Genomic DNA, 25,796 nt, shown 5'->3' with positions numbered 1-25,796 from the left:
GTAGTCGCCCTGTCAACCCCTGCTCCTATCACCGCCAGTAATACACGTAGCTACTTTTCTCGTTCTCATCCCCTTCACCCTTCTATCTGCTTGTCCTCAGCATCCCGTTCACCCTCGTTCCGTACGTTTTATTCGTACCCCGCTCTCCGACACCCTTCGCCACCGTCCAACATGGTAGTTCTGTCGATTTAAGATTGTCGAAGTTATAAAGCTTCTCAAGCATTCCCTCGGGTTCGCAACTTTTACTCGAACTTCCTCGATCCTTGCTCGTCCTCGTCTATGTCGGTCCTCTTTTGCCTTCTCTCTTTTTCGTCCTTCGCTTTTTCCACCACGATGGCTGGCAACGCGTCGAACGAGTAATTTTCTCGTTCTATGGCCCAAGTTTCTGTTGCTTCCTCGTTTTTAAACGGGAAATAATTTTTTAAGTTGTTAGAGTGTAGAATAGACTACTCGTATCGTGTACAGCATCGAGGAAAGTAGGCTTCCTCAGAGAAAACGGCGCTATGGAGGAAGCAGGAATTTTCGAAATCTTCATTTTGACGATATTAATATTAAAAGTAATTTAGAAACAAAATCATATGGGACTCTCTTCCTATAAGGTACAGAACATTTAAAATTCATAAATGAAATATTTTATTTTAACGTTGTAACCTCACATTTTTCTTTTCAAAAAATTTTCAAATTATACACCACACATTTATTTTTTCTATTTGCACTAAAATCTATTTACTAACTCACCATTAAATCTCTGTATGTATTCTCTGCTCGTTAAAGCACTCTTCAAAACTTTCTCTTTTCTCTTTCCAGACATGGTAACTCCGAACGAAGGCTGTCGGTTGAAAATCAGGAAGATGCAACTTTGCCCGGGAAAAAGTGTTCTGTGACAGCAATTACCGTGACATGAAGTGAAGAGACGCTTCGTTTAAAAAAGACTGTGAAATCTTCGTTAAACTTCAACAAAAAAGTGAAACTTGGAAGAAAATTGTCTACGAGCTACCACGACTTATAACGAAACGTGCAACTATAAGGTAAGTAACATTTAAAATTTCAACAACGTTCAATTAATAAAATCTGTACAAATACAAATCGACAATTAACGCGATATATATTGAAAAGAAAAATTTATCTGTGAAAATTTATTGGAGAAAGCTCGTCCATTTTCACGTACACGTGAACGGTTGTCTCTCGTTTGCGTTATATTCACCGACAGGCGATTTTTCAATTTGCCACGTCTTTCGGCCCATTGTGACCGCAGTCTAGCATTTATCCCGTTTCCAAGCCCGAACCAATATCGACGTTTTCGGCAATTGATTCCCCGGCGAGTTCGTCGGCCAACTTTTAATATCGCCGACCGTGAATAATTTCTAGGCAACGTTTATATTCCGTTGCTCATAGCAAATATTCGTTCGTGCCGTGATGTTTATACGCGACGAAAGTTGACGATCGTCGAAATGTGAATAAAACGAAATCGTATTGGCACGTTGCATACACAGCGTCCACCGGGGAGAATATTGTAAATCGATAGAATAAACTTGTAACGAACGTTGGTTAGTCTTTCGCAAAGAGGTAGCTCTCGATATCTCTCGGTTTCATTAACGCGACGAGTTGTGTTCAATGGCGCGGTGTGTTTACAGCTTAAAAGAATGTATGTCTCTTGAAACGAGAAAAGTTTCTTCGTTAGACGATCCACGGAATTCCGTTAATTATATTAAGTAAAACTCGTTCGTACTTGGCCGACATTCTCTTTTACGTCTGCAAATGCTTTGCAACTTCGTTAATCAGAAGCCTCCTCGCGTTTATTCTTTAATTTTCTTAATGTATTTACATATTTTCAGACATATCCAAGTCACACATTTTTAGCAAATAAAAATTTGTAGGACATGATATACTCTACCTTATCAGTTATATAATCATTAATTATTCGCATCGATTATAATTGATATTATGTAATGGAAGCGTTAAATTGTGCTATCCTCTCTATTCGAAGTCACTTTTCCTGCCGTTGTTATTCAAAAGGGCTCTCGAGAGGTTCGAAATAAATACAAATAACCCTGTGTTCGAGCAGTAAAGAAAGGAAAGTGTGATTTTTTTCCACACCTTGACGCATACGTATGCACACGAGTGGTCGCCGGGATGCATATGAAACGTCAAATGCACTCGGCACGGTCCATCAAAATGCAAATATCTTTTATCCAGGTTGGTAATATATGCGTCCGTGGAGAATCAGTATTCAGCTGGTGCACACCCGATCCGCCCCTACGGTATCGAAGCCGGTATGTGTGCACCGGTGTGGATACACCACGGGTTTACTGTTGGGGCGAAGTAACCCTCCGAAAAAAAGGACCGGGAACCACCCTCTTGGCCAAATCTTTATTTTACGACCGATTCATCCGATCGATGGACCCTTCTCGATGACAGGCATCGCTTGCTTCGAGATTTCTCGAACGTACCGTAACCAATTTTAATTGATACGACTTTCTCGGCGTTCCCCCCAAAGTGCAGGCCCGAGTAGATTCCTTCGAATTACTTTTACGTGTCAGCCAGTCAGCTATAAATCGGAACAGGCGCACTCGAAGAGGGTTCGTTTATCGTTTCAATTTACATTTTTCTTTGATATACGAGCGTAGCGCGGTTATCATTAAATCAGCTGAAAAAAATATTGTATTTTTATATTTTTCCAACTTTCTAACGTAGGCACGAATTTCAGCGAGGATAGATGTTTCGAGCATGACAACGGATATACAAGTTTGGAGATTGCTGTTTAGAGATTTGCAGGAAAGTTGGCTGGAAAACTGACGACAGAACTGTCCCTCAAAAAGCCGTAGTAGAAACCGGTGTCTCTAACTTCTGCCAGATTCGAAATTCCGTGAAATTTCATTTCCGTCTGCTTGTAAAATAGTTGATGCGTTGTTTATCACGTTATACATGGTACGCTATTGCGTTCAATGTATCGTCGATTTAAATGCTTTCAAACTGATGAATATTAACAGTCGCGGTTTTAATCTCTCTCTTCCCGTTGGACGATGGAAAGCCATTCACCCCGCGAAAAATATCAAACGCAATTGAAACTTTTTGGCGAGAAATGATTTTGCAAATTCCCTTTTGGTAAATTCTCGTGTACAACGTCGCTTAGGTTCACAAGGGTACATCCAGTTTTCCCTGTCTGTGCGATGGTGATCGATATACAGATAGAATGCGGACAAAGTGGACACGTTTCTGACCTATCCAACCGTATCAATCATTTATATGAACTCGATAACGGAAATGCTCGTACCGAATAAAATTCTTTAATGGTCTTCGATCGCCAACCCTCTGAGTGGTAACCGAATGGCGAACTCTTACTCAGTTTTCATTTGTAGTTAAATTTGAATTAGAAATTCTTTGAATAATAAATACTTCAAGTTAAAATTATATTTATTATTCCATTTTTGAAGTTTTATATTTTTATGAACGTTATATTATGAAAGAGATTTTGTAGACATTTTTAATTTCAAGCAAACGAGAAAAACGAGCAGCTGCAATCAAGGTATTATTTTCCAACGAGGTTTTTATTTAGGTCAGCCTCGTTTTGAACTAGAAGCTGCGTGACGTTTTTGAACATATCACCAGTCACTGCGACGTCTTTTAGAGTCGTTTTGAATTTGGCACAGTAATTCCTATAGAGTGTTTCACCTCGGTCATGCAGCTATCGGTTTTTAGGTCAAACAACACGACGTTTTTACAAGGATTAAAAAGGGTCGTGCACGTGAAAGGGGTGGTTTGCGAGTTTTGTTTGTTGAAACATTTCTCCTTTTTATTTCGTTCCCAGTTTTTCTCTACTATTTACTAACACTTTTTCTAGGAAAACCGCGTATTTACATCGATGTTTCTTGTCACGATAACCGATAGGTATTACTTTATATCACATATTTATGTTAATACATACTCGATGTCGTTTATAATTCTTCATAAATTATGGAAATTGTATTTTATGTAGAAGCTTTATGAAACATATTCAGAATTATCTTGAAAGCTTATTTTTCACGTTTCTCTTCATTCTAAGCAATTTTAATGCGAATATTCGAGATTGAAATGGAAACGCATCAACAGAAACGGTTGGACACTGTAAAAGTAGGTATTAAAGATAGAAAATGGTAGAATTATTCATCACAGCGAGTGATCTTTCTGTCCGCCCGCTAAATCCAACAAAATAAACCACTCGAAAGGGTTTGCTGAAGTGCTTGACACCCTAATCGTGAAACGTCAAGACCCTTTTTTCCAGAGAAATCCCGAATAGTTGGAAGTTTGAGGTCCTTTGCGAAGGTTACGTAGAATCGGACGCTTAGAAAAACGGACGATTTTATCGCGAGCTAAATTGAATTCGGCCATTGGATGAGGAGATTGAGAGGACGATGGAAAGCGTACCGGGAAAAGGGATGCAGGGAAAAGGGAAAAGCACGAACGCAGGAGCGCATTACGCACCCCCCTTGTTACAGAAGTTGTAGTCGCGTGTATTTGCATACAAAAAGGGGGTGGTTCCTTTATAAACTCGTAGTATCGTTGTTATCAAGTATTTCCCAATTGACTCGGAATGCTTCCACTTCATCTACAAAGAAATAGCAGTGTGCTGTTTCTCTGCTTGTCAATAAGATTTTTCTATCGACTTACTGTCAGTATGTTATATTTAAAGGAAACATAAGGCTGTGTACTGTAGTTATCGTTGACACTAAAGCAGTGACAATTCAAATTCAATTTTAGATCTTTTGTCGATTTTATTTTATAAATATTAGACTGCTGTTTTTAATATATTTTTTTTAAGGTAAGAAAGCATTTTGCTGTAAAATTTTAGTAAAAGGATGGTTGTATATTATTCGTCAATCCCGGTCACGATTAACCCGGCTTCAAGGGTTATGTTGATTGTCACAGTGAAACAGGTCAATATTTAGGGAGACATTCTACTAATTACATACTACCTGCTTAACTTCTCGAGCCAAGCCTTTAATTCATTTATAATTCTTTCAAGTTAACTTAATTATAGAATTTATTAAAGTATTTTTGTTGAAATACGTTGCCTTTTTTTATAGAAAGGATTATTGTATATGATAGTTTATGTTTAATTCTTTATCTATTTACTATTTAGTTTTTATTTTATTTTTAATTCGAAAAAAATATTGTGCATTATTTGAAAAAATCTATTTAAGTATAAATATTTACAATGGTATATGAGAGAAGCAAGATTTTCATGAAAAATGTGAAAGAAGCCTGTTCAGTCGAATAAGCTTTAGTCAGGTATTGTTTATTCCTAAATGCTAGCTGGATGATTTCCAAGTTCGTCAGGTAATAAAGGCGTGTTAAGAATTTTCGTTTTATTTACCTGCCTGCTAACCCTGTTTGTTCGCCGCTTTAGAGGTAGCGGCACTTGGCTTCCGTGAAACGTGTCAGATAAAGGAAAAAAGAAGCAGAGAGAAACTGGCTCACCGTGGGAATCAAGTAATTCTTTATGTAAGCATTGCTATAGCTGCACTAACTTTGCTATACAGTAGGTATACTTGCAATGTTAACAGCCTCAGTTTTCTGAAAAATTTTGTACAGAATTTCTTCTTCTTTATGGTAGTTGAAATATTGTTTTTCTAAAATTTTTTCTTTTCACATTTGACATTTTTATTGATTATGATTTCATTTATTTATTTTAATTTCAAACTAAATTTATCAAGATCTGTCACATAATATACATTATCATGCAATAATAATTAGTGACGGCCGAGCGGAGAACTAAATCAAATTTTCGATGAATAATCAGTTCGATAACGATTTCAATTTAGATAACGCAGCCTCGGAAAATTACTTGATCCCCTCCAATGATTCACGGTGAAATCGATCCGGAAACAATCGTTTGAAGGCAGCGAAAACAGAGGCCGCGAGAGAAAGTATTTTTCGCCTGCTCGCCGTCGCTGAAACTTTCCACCGTGATGCCAGATTTTGTTCGATTGAACGATCTGAAATCAGCTTCGCTATTTAACCAAGCGCTGGTTTAAAAAAAAGTAGAAATACCAAATGAGATTCTCCACAGCTTTCACCTTTGTGTGTATGCAAAAAAAAATGCGCGAGCACTTTTCCGCTTTCAGTTATTTCGCGTATATCCTGCGTCTCTCCTCTTCCGCTTTTATCCGCTTCGTTCTTCGTTCCTCCCCTTTCGTCTGGTTTCTTCGTGGCCGGTCTTGTCTTTTTTCCTCAGCCGCGTGTTTCTGCCAACTTATTTCCGCATTATTGCACCCCAATTCGGCCTTTCGAATCCTTTTTAAAAGAAGAGGCAGGAGGGAAAAAGCAAACGGACCGGGAAATTTCATTCCGCGCGAATTTCACGTGAGCGTAGTTGCGGTTAAAGGCTCGGCGAAACATATTTTCCGCATTTATGGAGAGTAATATTTATTAAGAACATATTTCACGCAGAAACGAGAAGAGAGCGTGGGTTAAAAGTAAAGCGAGCCAGTGCTTTGTATGTACGCAACAGGAGAGAATGGTACGGGATTAACGTATTAGTGGCCAATAACTGTAATTTATTTTTCACTAAATCGTTCTTCGTGTTTAATTCTTCGGCTCGGGAATTAATTTCGAGCTATCGCAAAATACTGTTCCAATCTGCTCCGTTTTATTTATTTTTTTTTTTTTGTCAAATGTATTCAACAGTGATTTACACATTGATTCTTCTTTTAATTCAATTTCCTATGGTGCAAGCGACAATCGCGAGACAATTTATCCACGAGAAATTAACGAAGCGTTGTTCTTCGCTCGTTCGAACACGACACGCAACGAACGTTCCCGTCAAAGGAATTCATTTTATTCAAAAAGAATGTAAGCGTTTTCAGCGTCCGCGACGATGCAATATTGTACTTGGTTATAAAGCAACGCAACGAACGCTCTTGTACTGTCACAAAGGGTAACCAAGTTAACGAACAAAACCGACGGGCAAAAGTAAAGTCGCGAGGGAGTTAGTTATCGTGGAAGGAAACGGAGAAGAAAGTTAAGTAGGAAAACAAAAGTAGAAGTAAAGAACTGTGATTGGAGTTACAAAAACCAACGGTAAGAATTATAAAGAGAACAGATACAAAAAAACGGGCCGAAGGATGGGGAAGTAGGGAGAGAGATAGGGAAATGCACATTTTCATTCCATGGAAAATTTACAATTCAAGCACAAAAGATACAATAGACTTCTTTCGGTGAAAAAAATGTGTACTTACTGAATCGTTGTATAGCGAGCATACATGCTACAGGAGAAAGAATACTGAAAAAGCTACTGGAATAAAATACTTCATTTTATTTTTTAATATAATACAGAATTATTATTTGCTCTCATTAAGCCAATAATAATTATTAGCAAAGAAAATTTCAGCTTCTTTCGAATTTCCTTCCGTATATTTATTTTCTCCAATTAATCCTTCGAACATTTGGCTGACATCATTTGAAAAACGATCGTATAAGTATTCCAGAAGTTTTTCAGATCTTTTGAAAGTCAAGAAAATCAAAAAAATTAGTCATGAATATGAACGAGCCAAATTACCCACGATGAGTTTACTGACAAACGTAGGTAAAGGATTGAAGCTTCGAAATTAGCAATTGAAAGAAATAATAATATTTATAGTAATTTAAGTAGCTTCAGCTACAAAATAACGAGTTTTTGGAGAGGTTATTCGGGAAAATTCGTCTTTTCATGAACCTAATTATTACCGTGTACGTACGTATAGTAGGAGCGCATCTTTTCGCGTTTAACGACCTTAAATTCGCGGTTGACGAGGGTTCTCTCTCGACTTAACGAATTTCCGCCGCATCAAACAGAAATTTCAACAAAGCGGTCGTAATGGCCTGCGAATTGGGTATATAAAACGCAGTTTACCGTCACGGTGCACTCACAACAGCCGTGCGTCTGGATTCTAACAATTCCTAAAGTTTCCGGTCCCGACCGACGCGGCTAGCACGGTTTGTACGTACTTTATGCCGCAGAAGGTCCAACTTGCCCCACTGTGGTGTACATTCGTTATTACCTTGGCCGATGTCGGCGGAGCTCGAGGGTATATCGATCGGAAGAGTGAGAATGGCACTTCACCGAGGTGATTCTTATCGTTATTCCTGCTACCGCCTGCGGCCGTGCGAATATCGCTGGTCTGCGTGCGTTCGAAGGGTAACTAATAAAGCACGACGTTCCTCAACCCCCCTGCAATGCCGACGATTTGAGCAACTGGCCAGTGGGGCACAATCTCGTAAACATGGCATAAATTATGAAGCCTCCGAAAGAAGGGTTCTTTGTCGTCTGTGGAAACGTCTGACCAGAGCCATCCCCCTTTTCTCTTTCATCCCCGTCCTTGAACTTCTTCCTTTCCTCATCCGCGTCCAAGCTGATCAGCGACAACTGATAGCCGCGCCTCACGAAAGGGGTTTTAATTCCAAGCTGACTCAGCCGCACGCGTTTGCCCGGAAAGCAATAAAGTTAAGTGTAAACAGCAGTCTCTGGGAGACGACCCCTCGTAGGATCGGGGGTTACGCCTTTCACTCGTGTCTTCTTCGTTGTCGCTCCACTGTCGCTTGCTGCACGGTGTTGTGTGACACGCGCGTTAAGTCTGGGGTGTTCATGCGTTAATCGTGACAAACGCGGGGGTTCCTCGGATTTACTGATACCGCGACGGGAGCGGGCGACGTATCTCTGAAGCGGTGATTTCTTTGGGGGAAGATACGTGGTTTAAGATCCTCGTGCTCGGACACTGGAAAACGTATGGGCGCTTCTCTGTTTGCTGATGTAGCGGCTATAAGGAATGCATGTGTTGCTTAGATTAACAGTACTTATGAAATTGAATAATATTTTTATTGAAATTTTAGTGTATCATCGTTGGGCATTATTCCAAATAATCTTCTAACACAAATTTAGATTGAAACGAAGATGTTCAAGAAGAAGAAATAAATTATTTATTCAAATAAATTTGTGTCTTGAATACAAAGTTAGTCGAATAATTAAACATTCAATTAGTTATTTGAAAATGATATTTATTTGAAATAAAAGTTTCTTTAAATTGAAAATTATTTAGTTTCATTCAAGGTTTTCATTCAAAGATCTATAAATAAATTTTCATTAAAAGAAACAATTTTTCATTTTATTCAAAATTTGTATCAGATTACTTGAAATATAGCCCAACTTTGGCGTGTACAAGATGGTATAAATTTTCCATCAGATAGGGTAACCAGAAACGCGAATTCATCGGCGCGTGTTAATAAAATACGAACGATTCGTGCACGTAAGCTTTTTATTTGACACGTGGTTATCCCAGTTTGTTAGAATCTATTCGATATTCTCGAGGCTGTGAGGCGAATGTTAAAACGATACCAGAAGCCGGGCTCTCCTCTCTTTCTCTCTCTCTCTCTACCCCCGAAAGCGTGGATCACTTTCAGTGGCAATAACGGACGAAGAAAAACGCGGAACATGCGAGACACATAAATATGGCCCCTGTTCGGCGGCATTAGGAGCTTATCGTTATTCCGCACACGTTGGCCGTTCGTCGCAGCCCACAGGCACTAACTACTTGCGTTACGAGTCGACCAAGAACCTCCCCCCTGTAGATAAACAACAGGGGGGAACGACCAACGCCGTCTCGCCCCTTCTAACAGAGCCTACCTCTCGATAGCTATAAGCATTTAATTTGCATAGAAACGCGACTAACTTTGGCTATTAAACGTTCTGCGCCTTGAGGCTCACGCCAGCTTTCAATTACTCGAACAGCAAATCCCCCGCCCTTATTGCTAATCCACCAAGGACTAGCCTACCGGCTGGACATTTTAAGAGACACCAGCGAACGTGTTGAAACGAGCTTTCAAACGACTTCAGACAATTCTGACAATTGTTACCTTTGATCTTTTACCTTTGTTAGTTTATTTCGAGTCTGCATTCTTTAGCACCTTCGCTAATTCAGTAAAAATGAACACGTGTAACAAGACATATTAAAATTCTGATTCTCGATTCGCAACGAATTTGGCAAGCAAGCGGTCTCATGAAAGGATGGTTAGAATAATTGATACCTAAGGGTGTGCGGGTAAAATTAGGGTGGGGGTTTGGTCTGGAATTGTTCTTCGAGATCAAGCTTAATTACAATACATTCGATCATACACAATAGGCCCCGAATAAAATGTCGGTTCCTGAATTGAATTTTGGGTCCCGAAATTACGGGTACCCGAATTTTAAGTGCTGGACAAGCTTCCAAAGTTCCACTCAATCCGACCTTATCATTACTCGAGCCGACCTGAGGCAAGGGTTCTCACAGAACCCTATTAATAAGAAGTAAATAACTATAAAGAGCTCCGGTAAATCCGTTTCGTCTAGTCGCCTGAATCGTAGTGTTTGCCACTCTTTTCGGTAGGTTCACCTTCTTTCAGCCGTCAGAGAAATATTTATTCACCATAAGTAGCGGCTTCTTGCGGCTTCAATTTCCACGACCTTCGGTATTGTGAATAGGCAGCGTGATGGCTCTTTTCACCGACTACTTTCCCATCATCTCTTATCACTCGCTGCATCTGTGGCCTCATTTGCAACCATGCATGGGTTTCAGTCCATACTTCTTTCTCCTTCGTCTTTCACCTCTTATTCGTTTCTTCGGCTTCCCCAACTTTTACCTCTTTTAATCTTACTGGCTTTTCATCGGATGAAAACTTTTCTTCGCCGACTTTTCTCTCCTTGAACGATTCCTTTTGATAACCTAAGAGCCTATTCGCTTTTTTATACACCCACACACTTGATCCGAAGTATTTGATGTAGGTAAAATGATTCTTAACGATCAGTTAATGATCGATAATTTCTTTAAACGTTTCTCGAATAATGTCCATCAAATTTTCAAGCGTTAAATCGTTAAATACGTTCTCAATATCCCATATGTTCACGATGTCGCTCCCAAAGAGTCTGCAATAAACAACAAGCAAATTGCCGCAATTTCGTCTCATCATCGAAGTATTCCTTTTTGTTTTTTCTTTGCGTAAGCAGACGTTTCGAGAACAGCAGATTGCATCGTCCAATTGAAAGGACGCCGCGCCGGTGCGGGAAACAGCAGTTTAAAGCGGCAAACGGGTGGAAGGGAAAAAGGATCGCGATTTACATGTGCAATTTTCCATGGAGCAACGAACGCACGTGCGCAGCGTTACGACGCTCGGTTGCCTCGCGTTGCCTCGCGTTACCCGTTCAGAAAGTGCTTCGTATTTCCCGGGGTAATCGGCGTAGCCATTTCCCGTCGGCGAGCTGCAATTGCCGTCTAGCTTTTCCTCGCTTTCGCGAATACCACGGTGATATAGAGCGCGCTCATTACCATTATTACAGGACGATAACGTTGCATTAATTCCCGCGGAATGATCGGCAATATCGGTAGGATAGCGAGCGAGTCGGCTGCTCGAATTCCACCGACTTGAATCGAGATCTCACAATGAATTCCAGAGGGCGGTCCGACGTAAAAAGGGCATTGTTACTCAGCCGGATGTGACGTATAGGGACGGTCGAAATTTCGGCCGGAATCGCAGCGTGCTGGCTCTCAAGGAACGCTAACACCGCTTTTAATTGCATTCACGAACGTATGCGTCGTTCGTACTTGTCCTCCTTAATTGAATCACGTAACGTCTACCGGGATTTCGAAGAAAATCCATGTAAACATTGGCATTGCAATTTGCAGCTTTGATTTGCTTAAATTTATGAACCTTGCGTTTAATTTGATTAAACGCAATCACAAGAAACGATTACGAACCCGAAAATTCAAAAAATTATGAGACTGTGAATGTGTACAGGATGTCCTGATTGAAATGCAATTTTCGTTTGCTGCCCGTTTTCAGTCTAAGGGGGTGAAAATCGCTATTAAAATTTCGACCGTTTTACGTCTTTTTTCCTTTTCTCCGAAATCGTTAGAGACATCGAAAAACTTCCTGTGCAAAAGATATTTGTCTTAATTCACGAAGTTTTATAATTTCTTTAATTTCTCAATTATTTCGAATCATACGTGATCGAGGATAATGAAGAATAAAGTCTGAAAGGAGGAAGCACAAACATGGAATATCCATGGCACGTTTCTTGGTCCTTGGCAATACGTCTCGTCTCCCTCGCAATACGTTAGGCATTGTCACAAAGCTCGAAGGAGCACGGCAAAAGCGGGCCAACTTAGAAATATTCCTGACAAGCTGCGATAACTTTTACGCACCCTTCGTTCTTTATAGGCGCGTACGCGGACCGGTAGAAATGGTTTTACATATATCATATCCGGTGAAATTCGATAAGGGTGGAAGGAAGCCGGCCCCCGAACCACGCGCGAGGGATGAAAACTTGTCGTAGACGGCCGGAGCCGACTTGGAACTTTTTCAGACCGCTTCCCTGCCAGCTTAGTCGATTAACGGAAAGAGCCCCGTGTTCGTGTTCCTCGGACACGTTACAGGCTGAGCGAGAAAGAGACGGAAGGATGGCTGGAAACTTCGTCGTCCGGCGAACATGAAAATTGTACGTAGCCACAGCACGACCGCCTTCTTCCATCGCCTTCTCTACCTGCGCCATCACGTGCAGACCACGATGTCCTCGGTCATTCCAGGGGCCAGGCTGGAACTGAGGTTTCCTTTAAATATTCATTCCGTGTAGCGGCTCTGCCCTGCCCACTTTAATGTTCTCCCGTTATCCCAGACACTGTTCTGCTTTTTGCATATGAGCGTCGCTACGTTTTTTCCCTTCCCTTCCTGGCGATGCCGGAAGGAGCTGGTCTAAGGGCCAACGGACGCGAATATCCCCAAGGTACAGATTTAATATTTATTCCTACGAGAGGACGCATCCCCCCGAACGGCAAACGAAACTTCTGTTCGTCGTCCTATGTCACTCGCGAGACGCCCAAGTCTCTCGCAGTGTTCGTGTTTTCAGCCTTTTAACAATCTACACGTGTTTCTTCCTCGAGTTTCCTCTAAATCGATATGGTGCAGGTGCATTCTCACGAAAGCACTGTATCGTACGTACAAGTTCATAGTTGTCCGACATACTGATGCATGCACGAATGGCCGTAAACACGAAACCGTCAGGTGCAACGTGATCGACCCATTGACACGTGGACGTCGTTAAAGGGAAAAGCCAATCGAGTTTCAGAAGAGCCATTATTTCGGCGTCGTGGCACAACCGGTAACACGGTTATACCGTTTCGCTCCACTGTGTCGCCGCTTCCGCTTTCGTTGCTTCCTCTTCTACCGAATCCGTGACTCGTGGTGCCTGTTTAAATCGCCTTACTTAATGCTGCAATCAACCGCACGTTGACCGCCGCGGTAAAGGTAACTGCCTCGATGTTGTAAAGCTTACCAATTGCTGGTACCAGGGATTCGATCACCTCTGATCACCTTGCTAAAGAAGGAGAATCGTTCGAGATAAATCGTCGTCCGGGAGATCACGTATCCGTTCAAGATCGTGATAAAAGTTGGATTAAAGCTCCTTAGAGTCGCTTGAGTATTGCAGTCGAATAGGGTAATAAAAATGTTCTGCAAGATTCTGATAGATTAGTGGGATTCTAACCATTCGATGTGTCTATTCTTTTGTTAAATGATCGAGAGAAGATTATTGATTAATCATAAGAGTGACACTGTCTGGTCTCTTGCAATTGCAAACTGTTATATCCTCTCACTGTATTATCAATCTCCTGAACTATAGATGCATATGGCAACAACAGCACGCTCCTCTCAAGGGACGAAGGTTCTTATCTGCACTGCAGGCAATGCACCTAACTGCAATCCTGTCGATTCACTCCCTCGTTTCTTCTCCTTCTCATTTCTTACTCAACTTGAATTTTAAATTACGACAAGCTGAGATGTTAGGAAACTACGTCCACACGGGAACCTTCCTCCTCGTCCATGTGACGCTAATGAAGCTATCCTACTTTCTTTCGCAGCTTGAAATTTCACGTTCCATTTTTCTTTTTATGTAAAGAGAACGCGTAAGACTTTACGTGAAAAGTGAGTCAATGAGATCGTTGAATTTAAGGATACCTTCCAGTACCATCTTTCCAGCGGAAACGTTAGAAAATTACACCCACACGAGAAGCTTTTTCTTAACGTCCTCTTTTCTTCCCATCCGTGTAACACTAATGAACCTATCTTGCGCGAAGTTCGCGGATTAATTGGCTTAACCGATGAACATCGATCCAATTCTTTCCTACCCTCGCGTTTTCTGGTAATCGTGGGTTATCGCGCACACCAGCCGCCTTCCCCGTTTCAACCCACCCCCGCGACTATCATGGAACGTGTAATCTTTCAGCGGTACCGTATTTCTCGGGAACACGGCATACGTTTCTTCCCTCTCTGTGTTCAGCGTGCATCGTGATCGCGCGTTTTAATTCGATTACAGGCGAGCTCGTAAACGTATACCAGCACGGCGAACAATTTCGGATTACTTAATCTCACGGTCTGATCGCTATGCGATACACCATACTTGCCTATGTAGTTGTTCCATTCGTTATCTTCATTTGCGATCTGAAAACTCACCAACTCTTTTCTTCTTATCGCCGCGACGTTATCATCGGTCATAATAGCGCGTGCCGGTTGTAAATTCTGTTTTCCACGTTAAAAACAAGGCACGTTCGATGCTTAACGCTTTCATGACCGCGCATTTCATGCAATTGATGACTTTTACAATTGTACCGTCCTTTTTAAATTTGATAGGTAATTATGGACAATAATCGAGCTTTAATGGGAGGTTTAAGACTATTATTCGATGCCTTCGCGATTATTTTTCCGGGAAACAATAGCAAAAGACAGGATACATCGTAAACGTGTGCCGCCGTTTCAGATCGAAACTTGTTCGAATTTCGTTTGTAAAGTAACAAGTTCGGTGACTAGAGGTACCTACCTACTGTTTCACTCACTACCCCGCGCAGCCAGCTGCGATCAATACAACCCCAAACCTCGGTTCGCGTATTTCCGAACCCAGTTTACCAACCGTTCGACAAAAACGCCCGAAATTCTATGCTAGAATTGGAATTTTCGAAATCCAGAGGATGTCAGACTGTGCTGTATGTTTTTCTTTGTTATCTATTTATTACAATTCGTTCTAATTTAATTAGAAACTAACACCTTTCTGAAGATCAATTTTACAAGCGCTTCGAACGTGATACTAAAATCAGAAAATGAAAAATATATAAAACAATTCGAGAAAATTTGATCGGCAGATATTGTTTTCCCGAAAAACCGCCGTGAGGAAATCGCTGAAACGGCCTCTGTCCCGAGGATGAAAAGTCCTGTGGAGGAATTTCTTTTCTCATGCTGGTTACAGAGACAGAGTCGTGCTTCTAACGTGCGTGCAATTAAGTCGTAGGGGCGCGAACCTCTAAATTAACTTATTAAACGCGAGCGTGTTGATCTACACGGACATTTAATATGCGTAGGAGGTCGTAAATAATATTCTGAAGTACATTTTCTAGTCGTATATCAGTTCCAGTTATTATGAAGGAGCGATTCAAATTACTGTCCATAAGAATCCATAATTAACGCTAAATTACATCGAAATATAAAATTTTTTTAAGCAAATGAAGAAATTGCATTATTTTATAAATTTTATTTTATTTTTCTACATAACATTTTGCATAGTTCAACAATCAGTACCTACTTTATTGCAGGAATCTTTTTTGAGGTTCGTTGAATCTCGAATACAGCTTGAACGAAAATCCAAATTCCTTTGGGGACGAAAATGATCTGTTTCCCTCTCTTTGGTCCTTTATCGAGTCTTCGTAATCCGGAAGCAGTACGGAAAGTTTTAAAGTCCGGTAAAACAGACTGCGATTATGAAAGTTTTCTCTCTCTTGGTTCGGTTTAACTGTCCAACGTTGCATGGCGTGGCAGGCGTTCGACGGAATTCAAAATTAAATCCATAACAGGCTTTGTTTGGCTTTCGTTTTTCTTTCCCGCCATATACAGCTGCAATTCGAGTGGCGGTACGCAGCGGTTACCACGTATTTTACAATCGCTTTTGCGGGATGACGAGACAGTTAATTACTCGGCGAATCTATTTTAAACGTTTCGGTTTCGGTTGCACGAAAGCTCATTTTTCTCTCGTTAAGAAACTGTTATTTACGCGACAATTATAGCTTTTCTTGTCGATGTTCCATCGAAAATTAAAACTCTTTATGACAAAATTTCATCTTAAAATTAGAAAATGAAAAATATATCAAATATTTCCTTCTTTTTATCCTTGACTTTTTAAGCACATTTTTGTGAAGGTGTAAGGTAAATAATTAAAGAGAAAATTTGATCGGAGGATTTTGTTTTCGCGAAAAATCGCTTAAACGACCTTTTTCTCGAGAAGGGAAAAGTCCTGTCGAGGAATTTCTTTTCATTTTATATTTAAATATGAAATTACCTTATAAAATCTACTTACCTGTGATTCTATCGATCCGTCAATCAGTCGGTAGACGGTATACATATTCCAGTACGATTTCAAGATCGATTCCTTCGTCTATATCCCTGTAAATAAGGATCGAGCTCTAGTGACTTCGGGAACGATGGCTGGTAGATCCCTTTCACTCACGCCAGTCAGTCCGGATCCTGTAATCTGTTATCGTAAAAATCCTACTTGCTCACTAGCTACGCCACTGGCTTTAAAGGCGGAGAGAAACGTGCTACGCGAGACACGGGCCGAAGTCTGGCGTTTCAAGGGGAAAGGAAGAAAAAAAATAAAAAATAAAAAAGACGAATAAGGGAGGGCGTGATGGGAAAAAGGGAAGAGATGTCACCCCTGAAGAGATGGAGGAGTATCAATATCACGCCTCACTGCCGTCTCTGCTGGAATCCCTTCCTAGCCGTCTCTTTTCGCTCGTCCCTTATTATCGGCTTGGAAAAATAATCTTCGAATACGAATACCTATCCAACGAACGCGTAACGCGAAATATTGTTGATCGCCGTTTCGTTTCTCCCATGCTTTTCCAGCACGAAACAAAATGGATTTGCGAAATCCCGGCGCACGGTTTTACCGGCAGCTCCATTGGCTTTCGATCGCGAAATAATATGCAGCCACGATTTATTCACGGTGGTTTTCGCGCGAATAAACACGTCGATAAATCAATGCTTTTGTTCCTGTCGCGTACAATTGGTCGGTTCGATGAAATTTGTTTAAAACCATTCGCTTGTTTCCGGTTTAACTACGCGCTCTTGCTGTTCCTCTCTGACGCGATTACGCGTTCCATAGTTAAACGTGAAAGTGCTTCGATGTAAGAAGATTTTCCGCGAAGCTTCTTGGTTTAGGAGATTGTGCAAGAATTTTATGTAAGATGGGATATTAAGTGGAAGCTTTGAGGAGGGTGAAAATTTACTAGACTGTAAAATTTATTTATCTATACGGCGAGTAGACTACAGACGACTGTGTAGAAACCTTTTCGAAACTGACTTCCGAATGATAAATGGTGTTCTAGGTTCTACGGATCGCATTGGTAATTCGATGTGAGCGACCGTTCGGATAAGTTCTTTTTTTCACGCGATCCCGACCGTTTTCACGACTAACTGCGCTTCAAAGGGTGACAAAGTATACGCTGCGCGTTATATCGTCAAGTTGAAATATCGTTTCGAAGAATCGTTCGGATAGCGCTAGGGTAGATGCAAGGATAAAAGAGGGGAAAAGGAGATGGTTCTGTCCATTAACAACAAATTTATACATAAAATTTCCGTCGACTGGTCGAGGGTTAATGGCAAAGTAAATTTGCATCAGTTACATTATCTCTCCTCGCAGTAACAAAGAACACCGTTTATCCTCGCTTAATAGTCTCCGAAAGGTGTCGGTAATTTAAACAAACCGGTAGAAACTGAGAGACAATATTTTCCGGGGTGCGAGCACGCCGAGATCCCAAGTCACCAATTAAGCCTCGGTACTTCGTTGAAACACGTTTCCGTGAAAATCAACAAGCTGACACTTTTCAAACTACAGATTCCCTTGTTTGCCGATTTCCTTCCTTCTTTATTTACTTTGTTCCCGTCCAAACTCGTTCATCTTCTTCGCTTCTCCTTTGCCAAAAGTCGATTCGCCAGGGTATCCTGCAGATCTTGTCTCCCTGTAAATTGCACAAGAATACGAATTGTAGTTTCACGCGAAAAGTAACATTCAGGAAAGTCGTAAGACTTTAACTTTAATTCTTGATGCGCGAAGGAGAATATTTTTACCCGTTAAAATGGGGTGGTTGGATCAATTGCGAGCCACGTGTCAGAGAGTCTGCTAGGTGGTACGTGTAATCTATCCATAAGCAAGATCCTCGGTGAATAGCGATCACCAGGATACGTGGGGTACGATGGATTTGGAGAAATTTATATTTGACGAGCGTGAAGCATGAAACGGGGACCAGGAAAGCGCATCGGTGCGTTACAACGTCGGAAATTGGGAATTTCAATGATTCGTTCTGTGGTCTCGTTCTGATCATTTTTATGCCCGTCCTTGTCGGTTGATGAAAGAACGGACGAAAATTCGGAGGAAACGGATCCGTTGAAATACGATTTCGAATGCACTCTCGCGTGTCGCGTCAGATACTCGGCTATTTTGCCAAGCGGAAATGCGGTTTTACGGCGTGCCCTAGAATTGAAATTAATTACGAGATGATTTCACACGAAATTGAAAGCCGGAGTGAATTGCGCGAAATGCCCTGAATTGTTCGCAGCGACAGGAAACGCTAAACCACCGGGTGTAATGTAATCAAAATTGAAAAATTGTTGCGTTTATCCTGTGAATGGGGACGATTTGTAAGTCTGTTACATGATTTCGGGTTCATTTTGTAAATTGAGTACGAATTAGTACACTCTAAATATCGTACGTGTTTTTTATTATTTTTTGCGATGAGATTGGGAGACAGGGAGGATGTGCCCCAACTTTCAGGATTCCCGTATAAGTTGTCCCTGCGGGCAAATGTTCGCTTACCAACTAATAAAATATCGTACGTTTTATTTACCATAAGTACCTTCCCTTTTAACTCGCGAACGGCGGACCACGGAGAGAGCCCCAATTTTAATTTAATTTTGTACTTCGTATTATTTCCATTTTCTAAATTGTACACTGTTCCTCTAAAGATTGTTCTTCCAATATATAAAACTCTTTTGTTTAAAAATACATTTAAGTAAGTTTAGGCCTCAATTGATCCAAAATAATTATCATTATCAAATTTGTATTCGTGTGACCAAACGTAGTCACTGCATATAATTTCTTCAACAAACAGTAAGAATTTTTCTACCTTCGCTTTTATAAAACTTGAGTAATATCTTTGAAAAAGAAAAACAGTTCTGCGTTTATTTAAGCATATAATATTCCACCGGATGTTGTGTCATACATCCTCGTGTTCCGTACTAGTGTATCCTTGTTAAACGGGTTGAAATGATGAAACTCTTATCGTGAATATCTAGTAACGATGCAAAAATATTAAGCTGCGTGCAGCTAATTCGAAGTATTTAAACTGGCTTCTCTTACAGAGGATTTTTAATTTATTACCATCATCGCTTTTGCACATTCTTTCTTTGTGTATTTACGTATGATGCCAATTTTTCTCGTATTTCTTCTTTGTTTTTATTTTTCGCAAACATTGATCGATACATTTTCATCGCGTTTCCACTATGTCATTTCAACCAAATTTTTCAACCCGCCTCTCGAACACTCGTCTTCTTTGTTCGTTATTTTTACTTGTCGCGCGATTATCAATTTCAAGAGTTCGCAAAGCGTCGGAGCCGTTGAACGATGTTGCAGAATATTTTTTCAAGCTCTATCCACTTCAACGCGAATGATGCACAATTTAACGCGACCATTATTATAAGAATTGCACCGGTACCGTGATGCATTTGTAATTATCCTGCCGTGAAATTGCTCCGGAATTATACAATTTTACTGGAACTTTTTCCTGCGGCCTTTCTATTCTTGTCGACTAGTTCGTTCCCAGTGATTTCGCGTCAAGAACATTTCTTCAGGAACATTTACTTTTGAATATTTTAAGAAACTGATATTATTAATATTAAAAGAATCTTTTAAAAATTGCCCCGAAAATAATAGAAACTTTTGCATATCCCAGTATTAATATTAACAATTTATTTTTATTTTTTATTTTACAATCATAGTCATTTATTCTGCCCAATTTTACATGTTGTAATTATCGAGTTATTAATACGCGATGATCAATAAACGATCTGTCAAGTGAAAAGTTTTATTTCGGTGGAGGTTTTAGCACGATGAAACGTCGATTTCGAGTAGAATATGGCGCACACTTTAGCCCTTAGAAATTAGCGACTTCGGTATGCGACTTTTGCTCTCCGACGTTCATTGTTGCGCAGCAGCCGTATGCCTGTGTGCATACATAACTACATTGCTTGGTAAAATTGCGAGCGAAGATATTTCCTCGCTCTCCTCCATTCTTTACTCTTCCCGCTTTCATTCTGCTCCTGCCTCTTATGTAGCGGGCACATTTTCACTGCCTTTTATCGGTATTTCAAATCATCGCAGAATTCCATCAAGCTAGCAACATTGCTCATCCAGCAGGTGGCCGTGAGAATGCTCTGCACCGTGAACGTTGAGCGTTTCTTTCTTCGATTTCCATTCTGTCGAGCCACGATTCGAAGAGAATCGTCGCTTTCTTTTTTTTTTTTTTCATTCTCTCGTCTAGTGCTTTGGAGTTTCGTTGATGCGACAGGAAATGATTTCAGAAACGACCACCAAAGCGGCATGAGAATGATACTAATAGAGGTTCGATTCGAACCACCGTCGCGTGTGAAAGGAAGCTCAGTAATAATGCACGCCAGACGTCTGGCTAAACACTGCCCTCTTCTACTTGCTAGACCGGTCCTCCGCGTTCCCTTCAACATTTTCAGCTTTCATAGTACAGCTTTCTATTTCATATTAAAATTCTTATTTCTAGATCAGGATTCTTCTTATCGAATAGTCTTAGAAACTGAAATTCGAATTTTTTCATAAAAATCCTAATCCTTATCTATATAGTCTTTTCATGTAACATAGATGGAAACGATAGTCAACATTTATTGAAATATATTAATTATAGACATTTTTTGATAGAAAGCAAAATACTCTGAATTCTTTGCGAATGCATTAGAAATTTTAACAAGAATCTTTAATAAATGAATTATTTAATATTTACCATGTAAATTTCGAAGAACCGTAATTAGCAAATGTAAATAAAGGTATCTTCAATCTGAATCAAGAACTTCGCGACAAGTACTATACACATACGAATAAATTCGTTTAATAGTCGTTAAAGTAATACATCACGCAGCCTTTTCATCAACAAAGTTTGCGTTGGTAATCGGTGCTCTTTCATTCATTTTTCTCGGGCTCTTGCTGTTGCGTTCTGAATCGTCAGAGCCTCCTTTCTTGAACTTCAGCTGGGACATAACGCGATGTTTATTATCGAATTCTTTTTGCAAGTATCTAGCCGGCAGTCTTGCAATTTCTGAATTAAGTCTCCGGAATATTATCTTTTAATAAATGGGATCCGACTTTGGTTTCAATGAGCAGAGAGATATAGCCGGATGTTCCCCTTTTTCGGAGGAGAGCTGGCTGGTGGGTATGAAAATCCGAGAGGAATGCTCCGTGTTTGGCATTTATTATCTTTCTCTTGGAGTTTTTCCTATTTCCCTCGGTTAGTATCGATGTAGTTTTTTTTATTAACTATACGTTAAAAAATATTGAAAATCGAATGAGAAGTTCTGATGGAGAAATAAAAAGGAAATCAGGCAACAGCAGGGGATTAGAAGTGGTAGAGATTTATTCATTTCCACCGATGAATTCTGTATGCGGGGTGAAGTTTCTCTTGGATAAACTTCCTGCGTGACTGAATGGAGCTTGATGGGCACGTAAGGTTTCCCATGGGGTTTCTCGCACGACAGAAATTATCATACGAATTAATTCATATATTTGACGCTGTCTGGATTAATCTTTCACCCCGTCCTGTTTTTCAATTCCCTGTGTACTAAGGCCTATGGGAAAGCTAGTGAAAATTTTAGTTGATGAGAAGAAAGTGTTGCTTTTTTCATTTTTTTAAAAAATCATTGCAAATTTTAAGAAAAATTGCACTATTAATTGCATTGTTGTCACATATTTCTTTTTTTATTTCTAATAGTCTAATTGTACAAAAAAAAGTAAATTAATATATGTACCTATATAGTAGGCTTCTTTAGAAAAGATGGTGATATAGAAAAGGCAGGAATTTTCAAAATCCTAATTTTGACGATATTGATATTAAAAATAATTCAGAAACAAAATAATATAATTTTTTATTATTTAATATTATTTTTTAGAAATTTATTATTCAGAAATTTTGTTTTATTTTTCTTTACACTTAAAATATAAATTTTTTGTTGAATACTTTAAATAACTTAATTGCATGCGCACTTTGATCGGCAATGATCGTATTAAAATTTTGTTTGCCTTTTCGCGTTGCGTGCATCGGTAGTTAGCCAACGCTCGCGGAAAACTCGGAGCAAATACCTTAATATAAATGACTTCCGGCAACGGGGATCGATACACAGAAGAATTAACATAGCCACGTGTATCCACGAATAAAAGTAAACAAATGTCCATTACACTGGCTGCGAAACGAATAGAAACTGTGTGTTTGCGTGCTCGTGGTACGAACAATTTTCTCGTTTCGTTTGTGCTCACCTACCTCGCTGCCTTGCGTTCTGTAATTTCAAAAAGAACGAGAGATTTAAAATCGTTGCTGACAATTCGTTCACGAACGCTTTCCAGCATTTTTTCTCTGATTATTCAATCGTTTGTTTTCTCTTCCCATTAAAAAAAAACGTTAAAGTAAGATAAAACCGAGAACCAAATATACTTTTTCATAATTAAACAATTTAACCTTGCTTTCACATTGTTAAGCGCAAAGTTAATTAATAGAACCCAGAATAGTTACTAAATACTTGTTATACAATAATAATATTTTTCATCGAAAAACAATGATATCTGATTTTATCTTGCCTTTTACTACACGTTGTTCGTCGCAGAATTCGACGACCTTTATAATTACACCTATGTTGAAAGAGCGAATTACCAATTATTTCGTAATTTACGAGTTTTCGCACTTTAGTCTGGTCGATACGATCTCACCTCCTGTTTTGTTCGTATCATTACCGTCGAGCGAGACAAAATAACAGGAAGAATTAAATTCTATCCCGCATGCAACGAGCTTTGAATTCTCATTTGGTTAATGCGTTCCCGTAAACCGATCGTTGCTTGCTTTCTCGTCGACCGAACGGTATAATTGATTTAGCACAGTGGATTTAACAGGGAAATGAATTTTGTTTGTAATCCGTCCGTACGAATTATTTATCTTTAATGCGTCCTATGAATAATAATTACGTTTGTGCCGTTTGACTCCTGGCGAACGAGCTCCCATCCGCGCCCCCCCCGATACAACCCCCGCCATAACCCCCGCCATTTGCGATTGAAAATTACTGTAAAACGCAAAATGAAAGAGCGAGTTTCATTTATGACGATCGATACAGATCCACTTCATATACAATGTAATTGCTACTGTCCGAAGAATTAATGACACGAACAAATGAACGTGTTAATCATCAGATATTATTTTAATATAGGCGACACTTTCGCTTCGAGTTTGCTTAAAAAGAAAAGTTTAAATTATTTAGCTTATTGAACCATCGATAATTCAGAGACCATTTGTTAGGTAACTGATTAACAAGGCATGGTATTGAACAAATTAATTAAAGTGTTTAAGGAATCTCAGGTAATGGGCCAAAATAGTTCTAAAGCAATAGAAGACTTTTAGGCAAATGTTTATTCCGCAAATTAAATAAGTAACTTTCTGTTTTTAAAATTGTATCACTGATTTTTATGACTGTGTTTCTTGTTACTTAATGGACTTGATATTCGAGAGCATCGTCGAAGGCATTACTTCCACTGATAAGACCCTACCCGAAGGAAAGTTTTCGAAACTCGTCGCGAAATCGTGGCGCGAATATCGAGTTTTCTTGTGGCAACTTCACTTCGGCCCTGAAGTTATTATCATGGGTAGACTAATGTAAAGAGAAATGAAAAGAAAAAAAAACATCACAGTCTAAACGTGTTAAATATTCTACACGAGTCTCTTTGATAATACTAGTTTGAATTTCAACTTTGTTCACCATTGACAAAGACTCGAAGCGTTAAAAAGAAGAATAAGAAAATAAAAGATTATCAAAAATGAATGCATAGTAGTTAAAGAAAAGATCGACTTTTATTCCTTGGTTTTGTAAGCTGAATTTCAACTGAAAGAAAAAACTAGTCGATCGAATTTTTCATCCAAACGAGAATTAAATCGGTCGCGTGATAGCCCTTGCGCTCGTTTATCGAAAAACGATCGAGCACAGGCAGCGGGTCGTGTTGCGTTGGCAACGCGTAAAATATGCAACGAAGATATCAGTTATTTAACGATCCGGGGAAACTCACCGCGTCCAGTGTCAGTTAGCATTACAGTATAATTGCGTGGTTAGGCAAAGGGCAACGTATTAGTCGGTTGTTGCATCGGATTTGTCGTGTAGCCGCTTCGAATTCAAATTAACTCCGGTGTAGGCTAATCAGTCGATGATGGATTTCCATCTAAGCGGGTCACAAAAGGCTTCCGAAGATATCTCGTCGTAAATCTTATCCAGACGATTTTAAAGGATACCTACGTACCTTTGGCATCATAAAAAAGGAACTTTTCGAAGAAATCTATTCGATGAATAGATTGTTTTGTTTCTTTCTCTTATTTTAAAATGGATGAAAATTAAAAAAAATTGTTGAATAATTAATTATTGAATTGTTGAATAAGTTTCGATGAAAGTCGAAGTTTTGTGAAACGATATTTCTAAAACATTTCCCATGGTCGTGTACGTAAAATATGCTTTGTGAATTTCATCATGCACTTTACCCCTTGTAAAAGGCGGGCTTTATTGAGCCACGTCGCGGGAGCTAAGACTCTATTAGGTGAATTCCTTTCGTTGAGTTTCAGTCGCCAAGGTTAAATAAATTACGAAAGAATGTTGCCATGCTTTGTGTTTCATTAAATTTCCCTCTATTGTACGCTCATTTTTCATTTACTCTGATAAATAAGGATTATTACGAAGCCAGTGGATTAATTTATTTAGATTTTGTACACATTGCGACGCGTACGATATAATATGTTTGTCGATGTAAAATTTATTCCATTGAAAATTAAACAATGATCATTACGATCGGTTGTAATTTTCGTTGCAAAGTGTGATATTTATTGCGCGATAATGAGTGTGAATTCGTAAACTTTGATTAGGTACTTAACAATTTCAGTGCATTTTACAATTAGAATTATTAATATAATAATTTATACACCGTAGATTTTTCGTTTGTTTCATTTCTTTAATGCTTTATCAGATATGTCTGACTTATCTTAGTGTTATACTACTTGCGCGTATAAAAGGTATACGGACGTCTGACTTATCGCAGAGTTACACTACTTGCTAGCAGCAAATTCTACTCTCTTTCATCACTACAGTATCAACAATCCGCAAAAACACATTGTAGAATTAATTGTCATGGTGTTGGGGGATAGCAGCAACCACTTAACGCACAACAGACAACAAAATCCGTAGGTGGTGTGAAGCAAATAGACCCGTCCCAGGGGCGCAACGGAATCGCGTCGCTCGACGTCAGCAGTGTTTGAGAGACGTATTTGGTTCACAGAAGGTTAATTCAGCGTAGAGAACTACTAGTACACCCGCAAACAATATACTCGACATACCATTATGTCGTGTTACCACGGAGAAAATATTGCTTCGTTCCAAGCAATCGCGTTTGCAACCGTGTCCCA

The 25,796-nt window shown here is 39.6% G+C and overlaps 1 protein-coding gene across 3 annotated transcripts in view; it reads left to right on the top strand.

The window, feature by feature from the left end:
- Window positions 1-25,796, top strand: part of LOC114879656 (semaphorin-2A) — a 364,739-nt gene that overhangs the window by 90,965 nt on the left and 247,978 nt on the right. For all 3 annotated transcript variants that reach the window (XM_046285367.1, XM_046285366.1, XM_046285368.1), the window contains 2 exons: window positions 808-1,028; window positions 9,177-9,179. In XM_046285367.1, the coding sequence (XP_046141323.1) occupies window positions 9,177-9,179 (3 nt within the window). In that variant the 5' untranslated portion in view covers window positions 808-1,028. The remainder of the gene's footprint in view (window positions 1-807; window positions 1,029-9,176; window positions 9,180-25,796) is intronic.

The sequence above is a fragment of the Osmia bicornis genome, chromosome 4 (assembly GCF_907164935.1).
Source record: "Osmia bicornis bicornis chromosome 4, iOsmBic2.1, whole genome shotgun sequence".
Taxonomy (NCBI): Eukaryota; Metazoa; Arthropoda; class Insecta; order Hymenoptera; family Megachilidae; genus Osmia; species Osmia bicornis.
The sequence above is the reverse complement of the archived record's forward strand: the minus strand, read 5'-3'. Positions and strand labels throughout refer to the sequence as shown.